We start from the raw sequence: 24770 nt of genomic DNA, 5'->3' as shown, positions 1-24770 counted from the left end.
CTTTAAGTATTGATATATATTACATGCTGGTACTATGCTAGCACTTTACATCGTTTATTATTTTTTTAATTGAAGTGTAGTTGATTTGCAATGTTGTTAGTTTCAGGTGTACAGCAAAGTGATAGAGTTTTATATATATAAATAGATATATATATTCTATTTCAGATTCTTTTCCATTATAGCTTATTACCAGATATTGAATGTAGTTCCCTGTGCTACACAGTAGGTCCTTGTTGTTTATCTATTTTATATATAGTAATGTGTGCCTTGATATTATACTAAGGGAAGTAAGAGAAAGACAGATATCATATGATGTCATGCATATGTGGAATCTAAAAAAATGATACAAATGAACTTTTTCACAAAACAGAAACAGACTCACAGAGGTAGATAACAAATTTATGGTTACCAAAGGAGGAAGGAGGGGAGGAGGGATAAATTAGAAATTTGGGATTAACAGATACGTAGATTATTTTGTGTATTGCTCAGAACAACTCTGTGTGCCAAGTACAGTTCATGTCCTGATTTGCTGATGAGAAAATACTTAGCTGAGGTAATTTTCTGAGATCCCCATAACTGGTAACAGAGCAACACTAAAAATTAATCATCTTCACCTCTCATACTCCAGTCCCATTTTCCTGAGCAGTTTAGTTTTTAGCTTTCCATACTTTTCTCTCCATTTGTATGGTGTACACGTACCTGCACAACCTCCACTACTTCATCTAGCCGCTCGTGCTCATTTTCTTATCACTCAGCTAATGAATCACCTCCTCAAGGAGCTTCCTCTGACCCCTACTCCTAATCTGGGTCCTGGGCATCTCCCACATTTTTCTGAATGTACTACTACCATGAATTGCGACAATACCTTGTATAAATACCATTTAATTGTCTCTTCTACTTGCCTGAAAGCTCCTTGATGACAGAGACCATGTCTGTTCTCTCTGTATCCTCATACTTAGCGCAGCACTGGCCCACTATGGGCATTATGTTAGATGAATTAATTTATTCAACAACATATTTATCCATCTTGTGATGTGTGCTTTCTAAATGCCTGATAGTATTAGCTTTTGCTGCATGAATAACCACTGTAAACTTTGTGGCTTAATACAGCAGCCATTTATTTTGTATATAGTTCTGTAAGGTGTCATTTTGACTGCACTGAGCTGGGCTGAGCTGGGCTTTCATTCTGGTGTTGACTTGGCTTACTTATGCATGTGCAGGTAGCTTTTGGGTCAGCTGAGGCTGGCTAGGCTAGAATGGCCTCAGCTGCCTGTCTCTGGTTCAAGTGGTCTCATCCCTCAGCCAGCCAGCCTGGGCTTGTTCACACATGCAAATTTGCAAGAGTGTGAAAGGCCTCTTGAGGTCTATGCTTGGAACTAACACAACATTACTTCTGATGCGTCCTGTCGTTCAAAGCAAGTCACAAGGCTAGTCTCCATTCAAAAGTAGAGAAAGTAAATTCTACCTCTTAACAAGAGGAGCTGCAAAGTTACACTGCCTCCTGTGTGAATACAAAGAGAAGTAAAAAATTGTGACCATGTTAGCAGTTGACTACATGTGGTGAGAAAAGGAAAAAAACCCACAACACAGTCCGTGTCCCAAAAGCCATGATCTAGTGGCTGAAATACTGTATTATTTGTGAGGTCACAAAGAACATAGCTCTATACAAATGGAGCTATCTACCAGTCACCTGAAATTAGAAACTATTGAAGGTGTTTACTTAGTTTTGATGGGGGCTCCTTAGTTTAATTAACTCTTTAGCCCGTTCATGTATAACTCACGTTCTCCATTTTCATCCTCTCCATTGATACCCATGCAACAGAAGGCATTTCCCGTAGGAAACCTGGGAACTGCAGGAAGAGTGGGATCACCTCCTGCTGCAGCTTCAATCTGACTCTACAGATTGAATCTGATTTTCTCTCTGCGGGGGCAACTTCTGCCTCCACTGCACCCTGCCCTGGGCACACACACTGCCTGCCACCCATAGTCAGGATCAACCTGATAGATGGACTGCACTCTTCGTAGGGGCAGCAGTGAATCACTCACATCCCTGGTTCTGGCTCACAACCCCCATTGCGTTTGTTGTACTGACCACAAAACATAAATACAGGAAAATTGTTACTTTGATTAAGAGTGGACTTTGTATGTGTCACATATATTGCTCTTTCCCTGATTGAACCAAAAAGAAGTAAGATTTCTTTTCCCTTGTATATGCTATTTTGCACCTTGACAGGAAAAGCTATCCATTTTGAAATGAGGGTTTTGTTTCAGGATATAGAACTTTTTAAAACAAATATATCAGATATGGACTTTTTATTTATTATGCTTTTAAAGAATTCTAATTCTCTCATTCCTTCTGTTTTTTCACCACTTATCTTGTTAGGTGCTGTCTGAGCTTCCTGGGTCTGTGGTTTGGTGTCTGACATTAATTTGGGGGAAATTCTCAGTCATTATTGCTTCAAATATTTTTCTGTTCCTTTTTCTCTTCTCCTTCTGGTATTCCAATTACATTACAGGTAGGTATACTTTGTAGTTGTCCCACAGTTCTTGGATATTCTGTTCTACTTTTTTTCAGTCTTTTTTTTCTCTTTGCTTTTCAGTTTTGCAGTTTCTGTTGACATAGCCTCAAGCGCAGATATTCTTTCTTCAGCCTTGTCCAGTCTACTAATGAGCACATCAAAGGCTTTCATTTCTGTCACAGTGTTTTTGATCTCTGGCATTTCTTTTTTTTTTCTTTTTTAGAATTTCTGTCTCTTTGCTTACATTACCCATCTGTTCTTCATATTGTCTACTTTTCCTATTAGATTCCATAGCATATCAATCATATTGTTCTAAATTCCTGGTCTGGTAATTCCAACATCCCTGCCATATCTGAGTCCCCTCCCCACCCCGTCCATTTAAAAACAGGCAAAAATAGGATTTTGCTTGTATTGGTCTATGTTCTGCACACAGTGTTCTCTTGGGTCTTGCCACATCTGCTTCCTTCTCATCAGTTGGCTTTCTGCTCAAGGGTTACCTTTTCAAAGTGACCAACCCTTCTCTGCCACCTCAAGCTCTGCCCTCTCCTACCTGTCAGTCACTCACTATCACAGCCTATATTATTTTCTTCATATTTTTTAGTATTTAATATTACTTATTTGCTTATAGGTTCATTTTCTGTCTCTTCTCACAAGTATGAAAATTCTGCTGTATTCTAAGACAGGACTGGCACAAAGGAGTTGCTCAATAAATATTTGTTAAGGACATAAATATGTTAACCTTAGTTATTCATGAGAGTTGGTATTATAGGCAATTTTTAATCTATATTTTTCAGAATTTTCCTAATATGTAAAAATAAACATTGATTACCACTGTAATCAGGGAAAAATATTAAAAAGAATAAGCCCTTAAGTCCTATTACATATATGTGTTTGATCAATTGTAATGCATAGTGCATTTAAACACTATGAAAAAGCCAAAGCATGATGGAGTCACACAAAATTGTGTAGCAGGGGCTCCCAGTAGAGCCACTTCGAACAATATTGTATATAATATATATTTTTGACTGATATCTTCATTGATGGGTTGAGAGCTATTTTGAAAATTCAGCTGATTATTTCTCTTTCTCCCCATTTAATATGCATGAAAAGACTTTACAATTAAAATCCTGCCCTTTATAAGAAAAGGTGTTTCAGGCCTTTTATGGTATTTAGCTTTTGTTCCTGAAGTTCTGCTCCCATTTATTTCATGTAGCTCCGGAAGATGCTAAAAGCTTTTGTGCTTTAGCGTGCTGCAAGAATGAGAGCTTCTTCCATTTATGGAAACTCTTTTAAAGCAGACACATTTTCTCAAGAAAAATTTGAAACAACTCTTTGCTTTTCGCCTTCTCACTTTTCTTTCTTGCTTCACATGCACTCTGTGTCTTTCCTCCTTTTCCTTCTCTACTTCTAAGGCTCTCAGCAAGGCAGAAGCTGAATAGCCTGTAATGACTCCTCTTGGAAGTTTCTCTGTTGTTACCAACCAAAGCTATACTGGTTGTAAGGTTTATTCCTTTTGTAAATGTATAGCTGTATCCAGCTGAATAAGCATTTAAGAGTCTCCATTTAGCCTGCTTGAGAATGAAAAAGTTCTTTGGTGTTTTGTCCACCAGCTATAATGGGGTCATCAGTTCCCTGTTAAAGAAGCTGTTGAAATACTTTGCTTTTTTTCCTCCTATCAAAAAATTCTCTCAAGAAATCACAATATCCACAATGGAAATATTGAATTCTCTTGTGTGGCACAGATGGAACACTGGCATGTGCTCTTCTAGTTTTGTTTAGCTGAAGATGTGGAATTTTTAAATGTGTCCTTGTCCGTATGTCTTCACTGTCCTTAAGTCAGCTTAGTTCTAACTCTTAGTCCCCGTTCAGAGAGTGTCTGAGGCCCTCACTTCTGTAAGTGTCACAGTCTTCCCCTTGGAGGTCTTGTCAACCTTCAGGGCAAGGAACCCATAGCACTCTGTGCCTCCCCTTATTTCATACCCAGTCACCACTCCCCCACCACCCCAGTAATGTGGTGTATCAATTCATTTCTTCAATGAGTTTAAATATAGGGAAAGTCAAATAGAGTCACTGACTTCAGGCTGCCCAAATCCTTGCCCAAATCCAGCATAAGGTACAAAGAGCAGGGATGACACCTCAATTTCTAATCAGTTATCTTGACACAAGTATGAGACTGGCAGAAGCAAAGTAAAGATGAGAGATCAGGACACCTTCTTTTCCCAAGGGTAGCACTATAAAGTTGAAAGTGGGTTGGACGCAGTTATTTTCACACTTCCCTGAGTTCTCACTGCTCTACAAATAAACCAACTCTGCTTCACTTCTGACCTTGTTACTCTGTCCCTTGCTCTGTGATCTTTTCCTCCTAATTTTGTTGTTCTTTGCTATTGCAATGCCTGGAAGATGTTCATTAAAACAAACAAATGAAAAGAAAAACACCTCTGTATGCCAAACATCTTAAACTTCTTGGAGGAAATGTATAAAAATCTAACATAGATAATAAAAGGAAAATAGTCTGCCTTGGGAAGAACTGATCAGTAAGAAGCAAAGAAAAAAAGAAGTGCACATACCAAGAATTTTTTTACAGAGGTAATTTGGGAGTGGTTGTGTATTACAGAAAGAATAAAGGAATATTGAGAAAAAATATATACAGTATATAGTGTTAACAGAAAATTTAGAAAGCCTCAGAAATGGTAATAGCAAATGTTATGCTTAAGATGTTGAGAATTGCTTATAATTCCATACATTATGTGATAAAGCAGAACTATGTTTGTATTTATAGTTCAGTACTTACCAAAATCAGATTATTAAGGTTTAGGCAAAACAGTGTATGATCTGCTTATGAAGAAATGTTAGTGATTTTCATAACATTTCATATTTTCTTAGTCACAAGTTATTTTCATCAGGGATGTCTCTCAGTTTATATGTACAAACTATTTTAACATTTGAAAGTGGATTAATTCTTTCCTTCGATTCATTAAAGGGATCTCAGTATTATTAATTTGGTAATTCAATTTTGCATAATTTGCATGTTATCAGTCAGGACTCCATTATGGATCCTATTAAAGATCCAGGAAAAAAATATTTTGATAATTGATCTATTCAGTAAATGCTTAATGTTTCTATAAAGTTAAGAAATCATTCATGATCTTGAGGTGATTACAGTTTAGTGGCAGAGATCCAACTGGGAAAAATGAGAAAGGTCTGGGACATAACTTGAGCAGCTTTATCTTCTAGAAAATTTATGTGGAATGAGGAGAAATAGAAGACAGCAAGCAGGGAAGACAGAGGGTACGCCAGTTGTATTTTGCTGCATAACACACTACCCCCAAACTTAGTGCCTTAAGACAGCATCAGCCATTTATTTTGTTCATCGACAGGTAATTTGAGCAGGGCTTGGTAAGAGCAGATTGTCTCTGCTCCATGCAGTATCACTCAGCTGGGGGCTAGAGGATCCACTTTCAAGATGGTTTATGCAAACACCTGGAAAGTTGGTGCTGGCCATTGGCAGGGAGCTCAGCTGAGGCTATAGGCCTAGCATTTCTCCATATGGGCCTCTGCATGGGGTACTTGGCCTTCCTGTGGTATGGTGACTGGGTTCTGAGAGCAAGCCCACGAGAGAACCAGATGGACTGTGTACCAGCTTTTATGAGCTACCCTCAGAAGTCATATAGCATCACTTCTGCTGTAGTCACAATCCTGCTCAAGGTCAAGAAGTCTCTTATCATCTCTTGATGGGAGGAGTGTCAGTTCCATTGTGAGAAGAGCATGTGCAAAGGGAGAGATTTTTTTGTGCCTCTTTAGAAAATATAACCTTCCATAATCTACCATGCAGCTACAGCTCACATCCTCTTCACATGCCAAATGTACTCATCTTCTTCCCCAAGACCCTCAACTCTAAACATCCACTAGTTTTTTTTATCATTTAAGGTCCTGGTGAAGATTCGACTCCTTCAGTGTAGTTCTTTAAGCACAGCTCTTAAATCTGAGGAACTGTGAACATAAGAGACAAGTTATCTGCCCCACCATGCCCAACATTTTTTCTTTTCTTTTTAGCTTTAGTGATGTATAATTGACAAGTAGAAATTATATGTATTTAATGGTGTACAATATGATATTTTATATATGTATACATTGTAAAGGGATATCACAGTCAAACTAATTAACATATCAATTGCCTCACATAGTTATTTCTTTCATGTGTGGTGAGAACATTTAAGATGTACTCTTTTAGCAAATTTCAAGTATACAATATAGTATTATTAACTATAGTCACCATGCTGTACGCTAGATTCCCAGAGCTTATTCATCGTGTATAAATGAAACTATGTACACTTTGACCAACATTTCCCCATTTCCCCCATTCCTCACAACACCCAACTTTCAATGGCAGAACAGGCATAGGTAAAGTGCTGTAGACACACAAAGAGGGGAAAGCAAGAGGCACATAGCAATCACTGGCACATAGCAATTAAGAAATTTAGCCAGGCTCATGCTGCCAGTTTCTTCATTAACGCATAGTCCTTGGGGATTGTATTTTCCAGCTCTTTTTTTCTTTTTTTTTGTGGTATGTTTGTCTGGTTTTCGTATCTGAGTAATGCTGGCCTTGTAGAATGAGGGAATCCTGGTCTTATAGAAGTAATCTTTCCTCTTCAATTTTTTGCAATAGTTTGAGAAGGCTAGGTGTCAACTTTTAAAAAAATCTTTGGTAGAACTCACCTGTGAATCCATCTGGTCCTGGATTCTTTTTGTTGGGAGTTCTTTTTTTTTTTTAACTGATTCAGTTTCATTACTGGCAGTTAATCTCTTCGTATTTCCTCTTTCTTGGGAGAGTGTACGTTTCTAAGAATTTATCCATTTCTTCTATGTTGTCCACTGTGTTGGTGGGTAATCGTTCACAGTAATCTCTTATGATCCCTCTATTTCTGTGGTTGGTTGTAACTTTTCTTCTTTCATTTCTGATTTTATTTATCGGGGTCCTCTCTCTTTTTTTCTGGATGAACCTGGCTTACAATATACCAATTTTGCTTATCTTTTCAAAGAACCAACTCTTAGTTTCATTGATCTTTTTTTTTTTTAAATCTCTATTTTATTTAGTTCTTTATGACTTCTTTCCTTCTACTAGCTTTGGCTTTTGTTCTTCTTTTTTCTAGTTTCTTTAGGTATAAGTTTAGATTGTTTATTTAACATTTTTCTTTTTTCCTGAGGTAGGCTTATATCACTGTAAACTTCCCTCTTAGAACTGCTCTTGCTACATCCCATAGATTTTGGACCATTGTGTTTTTATTTTCATTTGTCTCCAGATATTTTTTTATTTCCTCTTTGATTTATTCCCTGACCCATTGGTTATTTAATAGCATATTGGTTAGCCTTCAGTTGTTTGTGTTATTTGTAGTTTTTTTCTTGTAGTTGGTTTCTAGCCTCATAATTGTGGTTATAAAAGATGCTTGATATGATTTCAGTCTTCTTAAATTATTGAGACTTGTTTCATGTCCTAGCATGTGATCTATCCTAGAGAATTTTCCATGTGCATTTGAAAAGAGTGTGTATTCTGCTGCCTTTGCATGAAATATAAATATATATTTATTAAGTCCATCTGATCTAATGTGTTGTTTAAGGTCAGTGTTTCCTGGTTGATTTTCTGTCTGGATGGTCTGTCCATTGATACAAGTGAGGTGTTAAAGTCCCCTACTATTATTGTTTTACTGTCAATTTCTTCCTTATGTCTGTTAATATTTACTTTATGTATTTAGATGCTCCTATGTTGGATGCATATATATTTACAGTTGTTATACCTTCTTCTTGGATTGGTCCCTTGATCATTATGTAATGTCCTTCTTTGCCTCTTGTTACAGTGTTTGTTTTAAAGTCTCTTTTGTCTGATATTGATATTAATACCCCAGATTTCCTTTCATTCCATTTACATGGAAGACATTTTTCCATCTCCTCACTTTCAGTCTGTGTATCTTTAGATTAGAAGTGAGTCTCTTGTAAGCAGCATATATATGGGTCTTGGATTTTTACCCATTCAGCCACTTTATGTCTTTTGAATGGAGCATTTAGTCTACTTACAATTAAAGTAATTATTGATAGGTATGTACTTGTTGCCATTTTATTAATTGTATTCTGGGTGTTCTGTAGTTCTTTTTTTTCCTTTGTTCTTCTTTTCCTCTCTTCACTTGTGATTTAATAACCATCTTTAGTGTTACGTTTGGATTCCTTTCTCTTTTTTGTGTGTATCGATTCTAGATTTTTAGGTTGTGGTTACCACTAAGTTCATATATAATACCTCTCTATATAAGTGATTATTTTAAGTTGATGATCTCTTAAGTTCAAACACATTCTAACAATCTGTATTTTTACTCATCACCCCCATATTTAATGTTTTTGACATCATGTTTTATACCTCTTTGTTTTGTGTATTCCTTAACTACTTATTGTGGATATGGATGAATTTACTATTTTTATCTTTTAACCAGTTGATCAACTACCTTTATTGCATGTTTGCCTTTACCAATGAGATTTTTCCTTTTGTAATTTTTATATTTCTAGTTGTGATGTTTTCTTTTCTCCTTAGAGAAGTCCCCTTAACATTTCTTGAATACCTGATTTAGTGGTGCTGAACTCTTTTAGCTTTTGCTTATCTATAAAACCCTTTATCTCTCCTTCAAATCTGAATGATAACCTTGCCAGGTGGTGTATTCTTAGTTGTAGATTTTTTTTCCTTTCATCACTTTGATATATTGTGCCACTTCCTTCTGGCCTGCCAAGTTTCTGCTAACAAGTCAGCTGATTGTCTTATGGAAATTCTCTTGTACATACCTAGTTGCTTTCCTTTTCCTGTTTTTAAGATTCTCTCTTTATCTTTAATTTTTGCCATTTAAATTATAACGTGTTTTGGTGTGAACTTCCTTGGGTTCATCTTGTTTGGGACTTTGTGTGCATCCTAGATGTCTGTTTCCTTTCCCCAGTTAGGGAGGTTTTCAGCTATTATTCAATAAGTTCTCTGTATGTATAGCTGATTCACTTTGTTATAAAGCAGAAACAAACACACCATTGTAAAGCAATTATACTCCAATAAAGACATTTTTTTAAAAAAAGTTCTCTGCTCCTTTCTCTCTCTCTACTCCTTCTGGGAGTATAATGCAAATCTTGTATACTTTATGTTGTCCCAGTGGTCTTGCAAACTATCCTCATTAAAAAAATTTTTTTTTTTCTGTTCAGCTTGGATGATTTTCACTACTCAGTCTTCCAGTTCACTGATCCATTCCTTTCTATCATCGAATCTACTGTTGATTCTTTCTAGTGTATTTTTTATTTAAGTTATTGTATTCTTCAGCTGTGTTTGGATCTTCTTTATATTTTCTAACTTTTTGTTAAACTTCTCACTGTGTTCATCTCTTCTCTTGAAATATTCTCTTTGTTGAGAATTTTTTGATCATTACCTGGAACTCTTTATGAAACAGGTGGCTTATCTCCACCTCGTTTTGTTTTGTTTTGTTTCTCTGAGGTTTTGTCTTGGTACTTCATTTGGAACATATTGCTCTGTCTCCATTTTGCCTCATTCTCTGCCTTATCCTCTGCCTTGTCTCTATGTATTAGGCAGGTCATTTACATTTCCTCATCTTGGAGAAATGGCCTTATGTAGGAGATGTCCTGTGGGGTCCAGTTGCCCATTCTCCTCTGGTCACCAGATCTATATGCTTTAGAGGTACCACCCATGTGGGCTGTGTGGGCCTTTCTGTTGTGTCAGGGCTGACTGCTGTAGTGTGCTGGTAGGCAGGGCTGGCCCCCAGCCTGGTTGGCTGCTAGGATTGCCTTATGCAGTGGCTGCTGACCTGCTGGTGGGCAGGGCCAAATCCCAGTGCATCTGGCTCCACAGCCCTGGGAGGTGGTCTTGGGGCTGTTGCTGACCTGCTGGTGGGAAGGGCTGGGTTGCCAGGTGGCTGGCTGTGGAGGCCGGGGAGTTCCAAGACTGGTGCTGCCCTGATAAAGTAGTCAGATTTTTAAAACCTACTCTTTTAACAACCATGGAATGTTGCCTCAAAAATGACTTTAAAATTCCTAAAATGGTTTTATGAAATGGAGACAATGCAAAGAAGAATGGAAGTAGCAAGAGAATGAGAAGAGAAATATGAAGGGGCCCCAGGAGAAGGGCCCGAGTGTGGGTTGTGTTGAGAATTCTCAGGTATAAAACTAGGGAAGCAGTACTGCTAGGGGAGTAAGCTATGTTTTGATGACCAGACTACGTGAATTGTGTAAGCAAAGATGGTTGGACCGTTTCAGAGAAGAGAGAACTGAAAGAAAGAAAGCATTACAGATATTGTCTCTTTTTGTTGAGTGCCAGTTTATGAACTGGTTCAGAAGCATGCTCTATCTCCCAAGATGACAGTTTCTGGAAAGAGTTTATAAACTTAATCAAACACCAGAGACCGTAGGGGAATGCAACATATCCCACACTTAAACAGATCTTCTGAATTCAGGATTGAGTTAACTTTGTAGACCCTGTCTGGGAGGGTCTAAATTGGATTGTTTAGGTGGCATAGGAACCAATGAAGGCCTTTTCTCACTATTTAAATAGAAATGTTCCCTTCACATTTACTACATGAGTCAGAAGGTGTTATTTTTTACCAAATCTATTCCAAAGTATTATTTTTAATAAAAGTTGGCAATTTATGGATCTGAAAGTTCCATTTTCAGTTTAACAGAAAGTGTGGTTTAAAGTCGGATGTATCCACATCAATTTCTTTATGTTCAATGCACTTTTATTCTGAAATTAAGCTTCCTCAATTTCTAAGAGAAAATGACCTTTAAATTAAACTCTGGAATATTTGATTCATCTTAGATTTCTCAAAAGTATTCCAGTCTTTACTTCCCAGAATTTATAAATGCAGAAATAAAAAGTATTCCTTTAATTTCCTCTGCAATACTGAGGAAAAACAGGTATAGAATTAAATTTGTCACCCTCCTTGGATATATCTCCTAAGAATAATTGTATCTAGGCCTGTAATATTTTATGGTGGTTACTTGCTTCATAATTATCAAATATAGAAGAATTGCAGTTTTTCTAATTGGTATATAATAAAGAGAAATGATATGGCATGAATTTTTCCCCTTGTATTTCTGTCTATCCTCCTGAAAAATTGCACTTACAATAGTGTAGAAATTAACATTTGAAATTTGAATCTTCATCATTTCTTCGAAGGAAACATTGTAAGAGTGGCACAAAACTGAAAGCGTGGACATTGGAGCCAGACTGCCTATGTTTTAATCCTGGTTATGCCACTTACGGGCTGTGTAATCTTGGGCAAGTTACATAACTTCTCTTTGCTTCAGTTTCCTTATCAGAATAAGGATATTTTAGTGCCCCCTTCCTAAGGTTATCATGAGGAAGAAATTAGTTAATATTGGTAAAGTACTTGGAACAGTGCCTGGCTTATAATAAGTACACAGTGCATGTTTGGTGTTAAAAACAGTGAAGTGAAATAAAGTATACAGACAACAAGAGCGTAGTGTTTAAAGGTGTGGATTCTAATCCCAACTCCACTACTCGTTAGCTGTGTAAGTGTGGTCAGGTTACTTAAGCTCCTTAAGCCTCCATTTCCTCCTTTGTAAAATAATTGCCAAAAGTAGTACTAGCTTCACAGAGTTTCTGAGGATGACATGGAATGGTCTTTAGCAAGCACGTAGCACAATATCTGCTTCCTAGCGCTGATGATTGCAGATATGTATTTTCATTTCTGTGGGCATTCTGTGGACAGTCCATGTTCATTGGGTTTTCTCTTTGATTCTTCACTTCACACTTGTAGGTCACTTCTGGACCTTCATAGAATCAGATAGGAATCCTTTGAAAGGTATGGCCATGGGGGCAGAGTGAGGGTAAGTGAGGTTGTAAGATAAATTACTTAAGCTCCCAGGAGACCTTGCAGGGTGGACTTGTGTTAGGGCATTTGCCACTATCCATGGTCTGGCCCAAAGCCTTGTGGGCCTAGAAACCACACTCATCAGCAGTTCCAGAGCCCATTTGTCCCCCAGAGCTGCGCTCATATTAACAAAGCTCATATGACTAATGTACAGAATCAGGATGCCAATGTTTCCATTTACAATGAGAAGTGATACTGCTGGGGTCTGGTGGCTCGTGTCCCCACCCAGCCCTTTCTGTGCCTGTAGGCAGGCCACCACTAACCAGGCTGCCAGCTTATTAATTTATAATGGGAGACATAGCTGCTGAGTTGCTCCTTAAGTTCCTTAAATTTCCAGCAAGTTCTCCCTAAAGTCATGTAAACAGGGTACCAAATTCTAATCAGAAAATAGTTTGGTGAGCGTGGAATCAGAAGACAGTTCTTTCTCAGACTGATGGATGTGATGGAATTAGATGCAGGTTTATAATAATAAGGGACATGCCACCAGCCCAGAGCACCCTCGCCCAGCATTTGAATGGCCATGGCCTATGCTTGCTTCTGAGATTGCTTTGCACCTATTTCCTTGTCTGGACCATGTCTTTCTACTGGCAGAATCAGTATGTTTAATAGATTATTGTCATGTCTGAGGATCCAAGACTGGCTTTTCCATGGGCACATCTGACCTTCAAAAGCTTTAGTTTGTCTCATACTATATAGAGGCTAAGATTTAAAAATCAGGAGTATTCACATAACCAGAAAAATTGGAAAAAATATTTGAAAAATCCAGAGACCTAGCCTTCCTGGGCCCTTCCCACATGGGGTCAACTCTCCGGAGCTGAGTACAGACTGTCCCCTGTAGATGAGGCTGGAGTACTGCCCTTCAGTCCATTCATGCAGGTCCCCACCAGGTGCACGACATTGATGCATTACCTCCTGGTAATGCACACGCCTTCAGGCGTTTGAGTTTGTCTCATTCTGACAATTAAACTTGCCTTTATTTATCTATGTGCTCTGACCTACTATATTTTTATTTCAAAGGTTAATTCTCAAAGGGCAGTCTTATTTTCTTTTTTCCAGATTCATTTTACCGTCACCCCCAAGTGACAAATTGAAAACACATTTGAGTTTAAGTCCTAGAGGGTTCCAGTGATAGAAGACTGAAGTATAAAGCTGATAGCTTCAAGGAAGTAGGATACCCTTAATCTTTGCAGAGGAAATATGTGATGCTGCTGGCCACCTTTCTCTAATTCTAGCTCAAGTCCTTTTCTTCCTCCTGGGTGAAGAATATTAAGTACTTTCATACTCTATACTTTTTAAAATGCTCTAGATACTACCTACACTGAAAGAAACATAATATGAACATTGTATTTACAAAAGTGATAAATATGGATGTTTTGTTTATAGATGTATTTACGATGGAATTTCTTTAAGGAACAAGAGCTTATTTTTAACTTCAGTATTACAAATTATGAATAATCAGATACAGGAAGATTTGCCATTTGTTATGGTTCCTAAGAACTACTGGCTTTTTTGGTTTTTAACTTTCATGAATGGAGAAAATGTCATTATGTAATTGGATTACTGATCGTAAAAAGGAATTAGCTTCCCAAGGAAGCATTTTTTTTTCCGGTAAATAACCTGCCCCTTAATTCCTATTAATCTTCTAAATAAATTAGGATTAATTTGAGTGACCTATTTGGGAAAATGGATTTTCTTGAGAAAAGAGAAATGTCAGTTGTAGATCCTCCTGTATCTCACAGGTCTCTTTTACCTCAAATTTGACTACTTGATATAATCTTTTATAAAAGGTAATAATAATCTTTGGGGTGCAAGGTAATCTTTTGAATACTCTTTGGGGTGCAAGGTAATAACATATTCTCTTCTCTCTGCCTCATAGCATCTTGTATATATCTCTTACAATAACATTTACTCCATCTTACTTAAACCGGTCCTAAATTAAGTAATGAATTAGCACAGTCTCTGGCACAGAGTTACTTCTCCATTTCACCATCTTCGTCATCTGCTCCTAAGTTTTCTTTCCTCGATTAGACTCCATATTTCTTGATGATACGGATTGCTTCATGTGTGTGCCCAGTGTGGGGCACATAGCAAGTACTCAGTAATTGATGAACTGAACTCATTGGAAATAGGAGATCTCAGATCCTCTAGATATGCGGTCTGCCATTATTTTTGGAAATGCTTCAGGAATCATGACTGAGGAACACTTAATTTTCACCATAATTTTGACTCAAGAAATATAGACAAATAACTGGAAAAAATAAAGTTTTAAATTAAAAAAACATAAAATTTTAAAATAATAAACCACAAAAGCTATTGTGAACAATGATAAAACACACCACACACTGAAGGGTGAAATCTATAGCTCATATAATTGACAAAGGAGCTGAACTGTAATATAGAGAGACCTTCCCAAAAATAAGTAAAAGAAAGACAAACAACCCAATAGGGAAAAGCCCAATGATAATTAGATAAGATGCTCAACTTCAGTAGTAATCAGGGAAACCATAATTAAAACACTGAGATACTATACCAGTCACAAACAAATGGCAAAAATGTCAGAGTCTGGAATATCAGTACTGTGGATATTGTTTCTCGGAATCTAGTGCAAGGAAGACTCTCATACACTGCTGATTGAATTGTAAATTAGTCTAATTATGTTGGGATGCAGTTTGGCAATTTCCAGTAAAGGTGAAGCTGTGTATATCCTTTAACCCTACAATTCTATCCCCTGTTATTCACCTTTAGAGAAATTCTTGCACATGTACAAGAATTAGGGTCGTTTAATAATAGCAATAAATTAAAGAGAATCTAAGTTTACCAACGGGGGAATGGATGCATGGATTGGGATGCTATATAGCAGTTGAAAAGAATAAACTATGTAGAACTACACGAAACCTCAAGGTAATGCTATGCAAAAAAAAAAAAAAAAAAAAACCCAAAGCATCTATATACCATGCTACCATTTTATGAAGCTTAAAACATGCAAATCAGTGTCTTGTTTATGGATAAACACATATTTAATAAAATATAAAAAGTTGTATGGGGATGATGAAAGATAATCCTATAGAGTGTTTACCTTAAGAGGGAATGGAAGGAGATAGAATAGGCAGGGGCATGTGGTGGCTTCCATTGTATCTGTTATGTTTTATTTCTTCCAGGAAATCTGAAGCAAGTTTGGCATAATGTTAAGATTTTCATTGGAGGCAAGGATAATGGAAGGAGAAGGCCATCAGACTCTGTAGGAGGTTTAAGTTACCAGGATAAATGGGCTTTGAGAATAAAATAGAGCAGTACTCACTGTTAACAAACACATCAGTGTGTCAGCACTGTGTAAATTCCAATTCTGCTCAGCTTTACTAAGCATCAAAAGGGCCCTGACTCCTGTCTCACACTCTGAGCATCTTCAGCTGTGTGATTTTTAAGGAGGGAATACTGTGGAAATCTAGGGCAATATAAAAGCAGGAGGCAGTACCTAAGATAATGTGAAGATTTCTGAGGACTAGATCAAGCCAAAAAAAAAATAAAGGTTTAGATTTTATGTTAATTAGGAAAGCAGTTGTGCCCAGTTCAGAGACCAGAAGCCTTTCAGTGAGCTGTTGATAGGCCAGTTTATTTACTGTGATCCAAGACTATCTAAATTAATATAAAGATTATTATTATAAATATTTGGCTGTTGATATGTTGACAGTTGAATAAATCCAAACTGTATTTTTATGAAGTCAATTAAAAGTGCTTTCAGGAGGCCAAGAGAAAAAAAAAATCAAAGACCTTAGCCAATCTTAGAAGGTGCACTGGAGATTTCTCTTGTAGCTTGCTGTCTGTTCCTATCTGTCTCTCTCCTGTCTTTGTCTCTCCCAACATATCTTTTAGCCAGACTGAAAAAGTAGACAACACATAAATTTGGGCTGGTAAAGAATGGAAAGAATGGGGTAGAGAAGAGCACTTTCATTTCTGTTACATTGTTTTAAAGAAATAACAAGAGTAGTCCACTCAGAGTGAGAATGATGTAGTACGATGAGAAATATAAAATATCAAGTTGTTATTTATTTATTTTTTTTTATTATTTTTTTTTTCTGTACGCGGGCCTCTCACTGTTGTGGCCTCTCCCAACGCGGAGCGCAGGCTCCGGAAGCACAGGCCCAGTGGCCATGGCTCACGGGCCCAGTCGCTCCGCGGCATGTGGGATCCTCCCGGACCGGGGCACGAACCCGTGTCCCCTGCATCGGCAGGCGGACTCTCAACCACTGCGCCACCAGGGAAGCCCTGTTATTTTATTTTAAAGAGTTGTAAAACATGTAAACATGTTGTTTTCAGATTACCTAAGGAGTATACGAATTCGTTTTCATTTTATGAGATTTATGCAGGGGCTTCCCTGGTGGCGCGGAGCGACTGGGCCCGTGAGCCATGGCCACTGGGCCTGTGCTTCCGGAGCCTGCGCTCCGCGTTGGGAGAGGCCACAACAGTGAGAGGCCCGCGTACCGCAAGTCTACAAATAAAAAATGTTGGAGATTTATGCAATAGGCAGTAAACTAAGGAAAATGATTGGCTCTCTCCTTGTCCCCCATCACCCTCTTATTTTGAATCTCTTTCCCAGACATAACCACTTGTCCACAATTGGTGTGCACTCATCCAGGTCCTTTTCTATGACTTTGTATATAAAAATTCATGTACCCAGAACTGGGATAATGTATTTTTCTGCAACATGTTATTTCCATGTAATGTCTTTTAGGGAGCTTTGCGTGTCAGTGCATCTAGATAGCCTGTGTTTTTATTAGCTACATAATATTCCTTAGTATAGATAACTCATTATTTATTTAACTATTCCATTGTGCATGGCCCATTGCAAAGTTTCCAGTTTTTTACTATTATAAAAAACTCTGCAGTGAATATTCTAGTACATCCATCATTACAGCAGAGGGCAGATATGAGTTACTGAATGGCCAGATCTAGGAACTACAGTAGTGTTGTCCAGAATCTGCCTTTCTCATCTTCGACTTTGGCTTTTTCTTGGTTGGCCTCATTTTCAGACAGCCTCACTTCATGTGGTAGCAAATATGTCAAACAGCAGTTCCCGACTTACATTCTACAAACGTTACAGCCTCTCTCCCAATGTCAGCAAAAGTGTAAGGGTTGCCTCTCACTGGACCAGCTTGGATCATGTGCCCATCCTTGACCCTATCACTGCAGTGCTGTGGTCAGTCAGGCCTGGGTCACATGCCCACTTCTGGGGCTAGGTCAGCATGATGTAAACCACATGGGTTGAGAGGGAGGGAGAAATAGGTGATTTGCTAGATAAAAATCAGGATTATGATACTAGTAGAAGGAGGAGGCACGTTGCTGCTCAGGCAAATATATAATTGTCACTACAAACGTCTTATAGATAGTATTTTATGTTTTTGTGAGTAGCAGATAAATAGATCTACTAATGGTATCTAGATTTATGTCATAAGGACCAAAGGATTCTTATAAGTATCTTTCAAAATCTTTGCTAGAGTAATGAAACAAGTATATTGTTTCTATATAATATTGTGTGTGAGAAGAAAGCATGTTATAGATTGAGGATCATTATCATTATGAAAAAGAGATAGTTTTTCAATTTAGGAAAGTGTTACCCAATATATTTGCTAAATATTCAGTGACAATGGTAGATTGTATCAACAACATGATAGATACTTGGTCTTAAATCACATTTCTTAATATTCTACTATTTGCCAATCCATAATACAAATTCTGTATTTTATTTATTCATTTATTAAACAATGTTTATTAAATTTTGCTATGGACTGATCACCATGCCAGGGGCTGGGGATGAAATACTGACCACAACAAGATCCCTCAGGTTTCTTACCTTCTTGTTAGGGCCCACAGACTATAAATAAGTAAACAAACAAATAAAGAAGAAAATTCCAGGCTGTGAAGGAAATGTAAAAGATCATGAGATGCAAAGTAATTGGAGAAGGTTGTTTCAGGCAAGGTGGTAAGGGAAGCCTTCTCTGAAGAGAGAGCATTTGAACTGCAGCTGAGGACTAAGAATGAACCCAAACTCTAGACCTATGCTGAAGCAATATGGTAGCCACTAGCCATGTATTGGCCATTGAGTACTCAAATGTAGCTAGTTCAAATTAAAATGTAGTATAAATGTAAAATACACATTAGCTTTCCAAGGCTAGTACAACAATTATAAAATATTTAATTAATTTTATATTGATTCTAGGTTGAAATGATAATATTTTAGATATATTAGGATAAACATTATTAAAATTAAGTTTACATGTTTCTTTTCCCTTTTTTAATGTGATGACTAAAATGTTTAAGATTACATATGTGGCTCACCTTATATTTCTACTGAACAGTCCTGGTCTAGATGGTTTCAGTGTATTTGCTATGATTGACATGTGTGTTTTCATTTTTTTGTCCTTGCTGTTGGTGATGGCAACTGAATTTATGTAGTAGATTTTTCTCCAAGGGTCTATGTCTATAATGTTTATTGACTGAGGTGTCCAAACATCATAATTCAATGTGTGATTAAGCTTAGTACAGCTCAGAGTTAAGAGGTATTGGGAGGTGGGAAAAGCACAGAAAATTGCCGCAGTTACTAGAGAAGTTGTGTCATTAGTCATGTTTCTTTAGAAATGTTCACGAAACAGATAAAGGAAGGCTCTGAGTTGGAGAGGTAGGTAGAGCTCGCATCACACGGTAATGACAGCGTAGGACAGGATTTCTGTGAGAATCAGCGACAGCAAACCACGAAGATCTATTTCCATTCTCTACTTAGTGAAGAAGATTCTGTTGTGTTTTGTGGAATTGCTACTTCTTGCATGTTAAAATAGAGTTTTATCCTACACTGTGTTTGCACTGATGGAACATTAGTGACTTTAGTGTGCCTCTTTTTGTATCTCTGTCAGAGGGATGTTGGCAAGTTCACACACATTTAATAACATTATACTGATTCACTGTGGAGAGCAAGCAGGGTAGTTTTTCTTTGTGCCATGCTATTATTCGAATTTCCATTTGCGACTTGTGCCACAGGGAAGAAGTTGACTAAAAATGCACGTATGATTTAGCGGGTGAAAATTTTCAGTTTTAGTTTGTAAACATTTGAGACCCCCAAATGTGATGTTTGTTACGCAATCTAAGTTTTATGAGGGGAAACTGTGTCCCTACTGATTTGAGAGAGAGTTGAGTCATATCCTGTGAATGTGAAGCAACCGTGTTTAAACATCACGGGTTCCTCTTACTTTCATTCTAAGTCGCTGCCGTTCAGAGCAGCAAGTGCTATCTGCGAAGAGGCTGCTACTAGCCCTTGGAGGAGAACAGCCTCTCTTGCCGGGATTCAGTAAAGAAAGCCAAGTCTGAAGATGCAGTTCTGTCACTGGAGTGAAAGATGTTTTGTTTGTTTCTAATCAGCTATGCTATATAGCTGCAAGCTGAAAAGTGTCTGTAACTTGCCAGTTATTTATAATAAGGTAAGTGTTATATTTTGGTTCACTCATTGTATTGTGGCAGCCTTGAATTAATGTGGCAGTTGTAGTATGTGATCATGCCTCAGAAAATGCCATCTCACAGGGTCTTGACAGCGGCTTTGAGATTCTCATGCAAATAATTTTAAATGTATGGTACAATCCATTTGTGAGATTCTTATTAGATTGATTGCTTGTATGATAGTTTTTAATGAAAAATATAGTGCCTGAGATGTGGAAAGATTATAGTAGCTTTGTGTTGTTTTAGTTGTTTTTTTCTTAAGGATTAAGTTGTACCAGAATTATTTTTTTCTTTTTGCTACTCTAATGTCTTGGTTAAAGGTGAAACGTGGATGCATAAAATTCATATGATTATACTTGGATGTTTATTCTAAATAATCATAGCTCAACAACTATGTTTCTCCATTACAAAAAAAGTCTTAGTGATTTTTAGAAAAAGTTGAAAGTTGAAAAGTAGCACCTCTTGCTTAGGCTTTTTATTTTACGTGAAAGGCCATCATATTTTTAAACTTTGGCTCTGTTTGTTTCAAAATGTGTATGAGTTTGTCACAAGTTCATTTCCTCAGTTTTTGTTGGCGACACGTATACGTTGTATGGATGGAGAAATCTGTGGATAGAGAAGTGAACAAGAGGTTTGCTTTTCAAATTCTCGAAGCTTGCTGCAGAAAGGTTGGGGTGGAAGACAGGAATGTTGTCTTGGTTTTTATTGATTAAAGAAATGACATCAGATCAGAGCTAAAAGTGTGTCTGGTGTCACATCACTTTGGACAATCATATTTAAGTCCTTTGAATTCTTTTGAGGTAGAAAAGGTTAATTTGATTGTGAGAGCTATAGCTGTGAATTTGTGAGACGTTGCTGAATTGAGGGGTTTTGTATGTTTAAGGACAGTTGGCATTACGATACTTTTTTTTAATTGAACCACTATCATGCTTAGAGATCGTTTCATTTCTATTCAAAATTATGCCCACTACAAAATTGCTAGATTCTAACTACAGCTTGGAGATTATTTTCCATTAGATATATACTCAATAACTCAAGTTTTACAAAGGTTAAAGGGAAGGCATGTAGTTTTCCTCTTCTGTGAAGGAGAAATTAAAATTAGTTCAACTTCCAAACATATTTGAAGACAATATTCTGAATTAGAAGAGAAAAACTTTAAAGAAAATGACTTAGTACTTTGAGAGCCTTTGGGACCTTGCATAGTGAAAAGGCACATATCCCAAAAGATGAGAATACGAGATGTTATGAATAGAATATCCTGATATGTATAAAACTCTGCTGAGTTAAGTATTCTGCCTGAGAATTTTTTCTTATGCTATATGTGGATTATTAAATGTCAATAAAAAGATAGACTGTAATACATCTACATCAAGACAAAAGCATATCTTATTGCAATTTGCACTGTTTCAGATTCTTAAGTATGGATTATAATGGCCATCCAAACTGTTGTTATATACGAAAACTCAGACCGATAAAATGTTGTAAAATCAAGATTTGATAATATGTTCTGTTTCAATTGTAGACTTAATTTTTTATGACATTGTACAGCCAACTGGTAGCTACCTGATTAGATTATTGTTTCTCCTCCTTTCTTTCTGTTTTCCCCATCCTTTGGCTGTTTTCTTGCTTCTTTGCACTTCCAGGAGGAGTGTGGGTAATGGGCAGGGAGAGAGAAGGAAAGTGAGCAGACCAAATAGTATACTGCTTTTATTTCTCACCTCTCATGATGGTTTTGATGAGAAATGAGGTCAGGAAGAGGTTAAATATAATGACAAAAATGAGTCTTTTAGATTTCAGTTATTCAAGAAATTCCTTGACCTCTGAGATGAAGAATAATTGGGAGCTTGGTTGTGACAAGCTTATCTACCTTACAGAATTGTTGCAAAGATGAAATATCACATCTGTTATAGTATTTTATTAACTGTAAAGTTTATTTATTTATTTATGGCTGCGTTGGGTCTCCATTGCTGCGCAGGGGCTTTCTAGTTGCAGCGAGCCGGGGCTGCTCTTTGTTGCGGTGTGCGGGCTTCTCATTGCAGTGGCTTCTCTTGTTGTGGAGCATGAGCTCTAGAGCACGGGCTCAGTAGTTGTGGCTCACAGGTCGCTCCACAGCATGTGGGATCTTCCCGGACCAGGGCTCGAACCCATGTTCCCTGCATTGGCATACGGATTCTTAACTAGTGCGCCACCAGCGAAGCCCTAACTGTAAAGTTTTATACGTATTTTTGAGGAATTGTTTTTTGTGTCTTCTTGAAGTAAAGGTACTGGCAAGACATCAGAGATACTCAGAATTCCACTCTGGATTCAGAATACTTATTTTTAGTAGTAAGGGTCTCCTTTTTCTCTCTTTTTGTAAACTATTTTACTTGTTAATTTCCAACCTATATAAAAATAGTATGCAAAGGTAAGCTGCAAAAAGAAAAATAAAAACCCAATTTTACCTAAGCCTCAAGTGCTGTTAAAAATTTCAAATAGCTGGAGGAAGCTCATCCTCACTCAAAAGATACTTATCAAGTGGCGATTACATTTTATCTTCAACCTAAAATCAACACGCAGTAAGGGGCAGCATCAGCAGAAGCACATAACATGACTTTTTTTCCCTTTTTAAATATTTTTCTTTTAAGTAAGGCTTTGTTTGAAGGGTTCATGATGAGGAACTACAGAGTAGGAAGAAATTATTTTATAAAGTAGTCTTTCTGACTCCTGAAAACTAAATCTTTCTGGATTCTGCTTTAGATCTAGGGTCCCTAGTGAATCCTACTGGATATCAAAAGCAGCACACTCACTGGGTAAAATACACAGTGATCACTCCCCTACCTACTTCTGAAAATCAGTTATGAGGATCACACAAGACTGTTGTGTGACAGTGCTTGTGAACTCCACAGAGCTTATAAATATCACTATCACCAGGTAAGGTATACAGAATTACATATTTGGAAGGGAACTTAGATGTCATCTCATATCTTCTTATTTCACAAAGAAGAGAATTAAGGTCCAGAATGCTTAAGGAAGCTGCTTAACTTCACTCAGCTAGTATCTAAACCTGGATTTTTTTTTTTTTCTCCCAGGTTAGCTAGAAATTGATCAGAAGATTAGCTGTTTCCTACTGTAAAGAGTTTTTTAAAAGATAAATACTATTTTCAGTATTGATGAACATCCTTATAGGAAACTATATCCCCTGAGAATGTTTCAGAGAAGACATATTGCCCTGTCTACAGGTTTTGTGGGCTGAGAATCCTCATTGGATCTAGTTTAATGGAGCATGGATTTGTGGAGTGATTATCAAACTATAGCATGTGACTCTTGGAATCTCTTAGCTATTGCCACAGTAGAAGTGTCCAAGCCCTTACTCTGCGGAGTTGAATCATAAGAGTAAATGTGCATAATGAATGGGGGTAGATTTTGTAGCTTTTAAAGTTATAGTTAGCATCATAGATTGTTTTGATGCTTGTTGAAAGTAGTTAGAAAAAAGAGATTCCCCAAAAACTTACCCTTAAAAAGAGATTAGGAAAATTAAAAAAAAAACAAATTAACTTACAACCATTTCTGTTAGAATTGACCTGGCTATTTTATTTTTATGGAACACTATTTTTCAGAGAGATGAGATGGGAGAACCATGACCTTTAATAATTATAAAAGTTAATGACATATATCCTACTATACTAATGAACAAATTAGATTCATAAAGAAAATTTTTCTTTAAAGCCTCTTAACACTAAAATTAGAAGGCAGGCAAATTAAAAGGATTTTTGGTGTGTTGGTGGTATTAATAAGGGTTATATCTTACTCCTAAGAATTCAAAATATGGTTACCATTTCCTTTAATAAAAAATGTAACTCTTGTGAAAGGTATATACCGTATCTTAATTTGCTGTGCTCCAATTTATAGCTTCAATAAATAAGTGGAGTTTAACATCATCCTATCTCATGAATAAATTCTAGCCCTGCTTTGTAATAAAATTCATGTTAACTTTGATTCCAAGGACTACATGAATCTGCTTTATAACTATTAGGAGATAAAGGAAAACAGATGAGATAAATAGTTTAAAAACTTTGCTAAATGTAAGTGCAGTGAGATTGTGTGTGGTCTGAGGGACAGAGATCTGGGCTACAGGATGGGTGGTGGGAGAAGCAATATTTCTTTGTACTCTTGACCCCTCCTGTGGTTTTGGAGCTGACAGGGAAGCCCGTGACTTCTTTTTTTTGTGTGAGGTACGCGGGCCTCTCACTGTTGGGGCCTCTCCCGTCGCGGAGCACAGGCTCCGGACGCGCAGGCTCAGCGGCCATGGCTCACGGGCCCAGCCGCTCCGTGGCATGTGGGATCATCCCGGACCGGGGCACGAACCCGTGTCCCCTGCATCGGCAGGCGGACTCTCAACCACTGCGCCACCAGGGTAGCCCCCCATGTCTTCTTTTGATTTTGTTTTCCAATCTACAAAGTTGAGAAGACAACTTTTTCGTGCTAGACGACCATCCCACACATCCTGCAGGTACTTCGTAAATATTGGTTAATAACCCTATGAACATCAAGGTGGGTGAAGCACTTTCAACTCAGTTGCAGAGTCCATAGATGTGCCATTGGTATAAGTGCCAAGGCTGGTAATGAATACCCCCTTGAGAGAAACCCAAGTAGGAAAGCTTTGGAAATGCTTTGTTGGGTTTTAATTCCATCTTAATTTAGTAGAGGTACTTGAATTAGTCACTTGGTCTCCCTTTACTTGAGTCATTTCACTAGTGGGATGGATTAGTAATAGTTATTCATGACAATTTACAGCATACCCAAATATAACAAACCAGGTTCCAAATCCCTCACTCCGTGTTTCTCTCCAAGATGGGAATAATAATAATGG

At 37.4% G+C, this 24770-nt stretch overlaps 1 protein-coding gene across 15 annotated transcripts in view; it reads left to right on the top strand.

Moving 5' to 3' along the window:
• Positions 1-24770, top strand: part of MCTP1 (multiple C2 and transmembrane domain containing 1) — a 541550-nt gene that overhangs the window by 161238 nt on the left and 355542 nt on the right. Inside the window, exon 1 of one of the 15 annotated variants that reach the window (XM_060296022.1) lies at positions 19711-19905. The exons of the other annotated variants lie outside the window; for them this stretch is intronic. Coding sequence (XP_060152005.1) covers positions 19849-19905 — 57 coding nt within the window. The 5' untranslated portion in view covers positions 19711-19848. Of the gene's footprint in view, positions 1-19710; positions 19906-24770 lie in introns of those variants that run through there. 15 annotated transcript variants of the gene reach the window in all.

This window comes from Globicephala melas, chromosome 3 (assembly GCF_963455315.2).
Source record: "Globicephala melas chromosome 3, mGloMel1.2, whole genome shotgun sequence".
Lineage (NCBI taxonomy): Eukaryota > Metazoa > Chordata > Mammalia > Artiodactyla > Delphinidae > Globicephala > Globicephala melas.
This window is presented reverse-complemented; position numbering and strand designations above follow the sequence as displayed.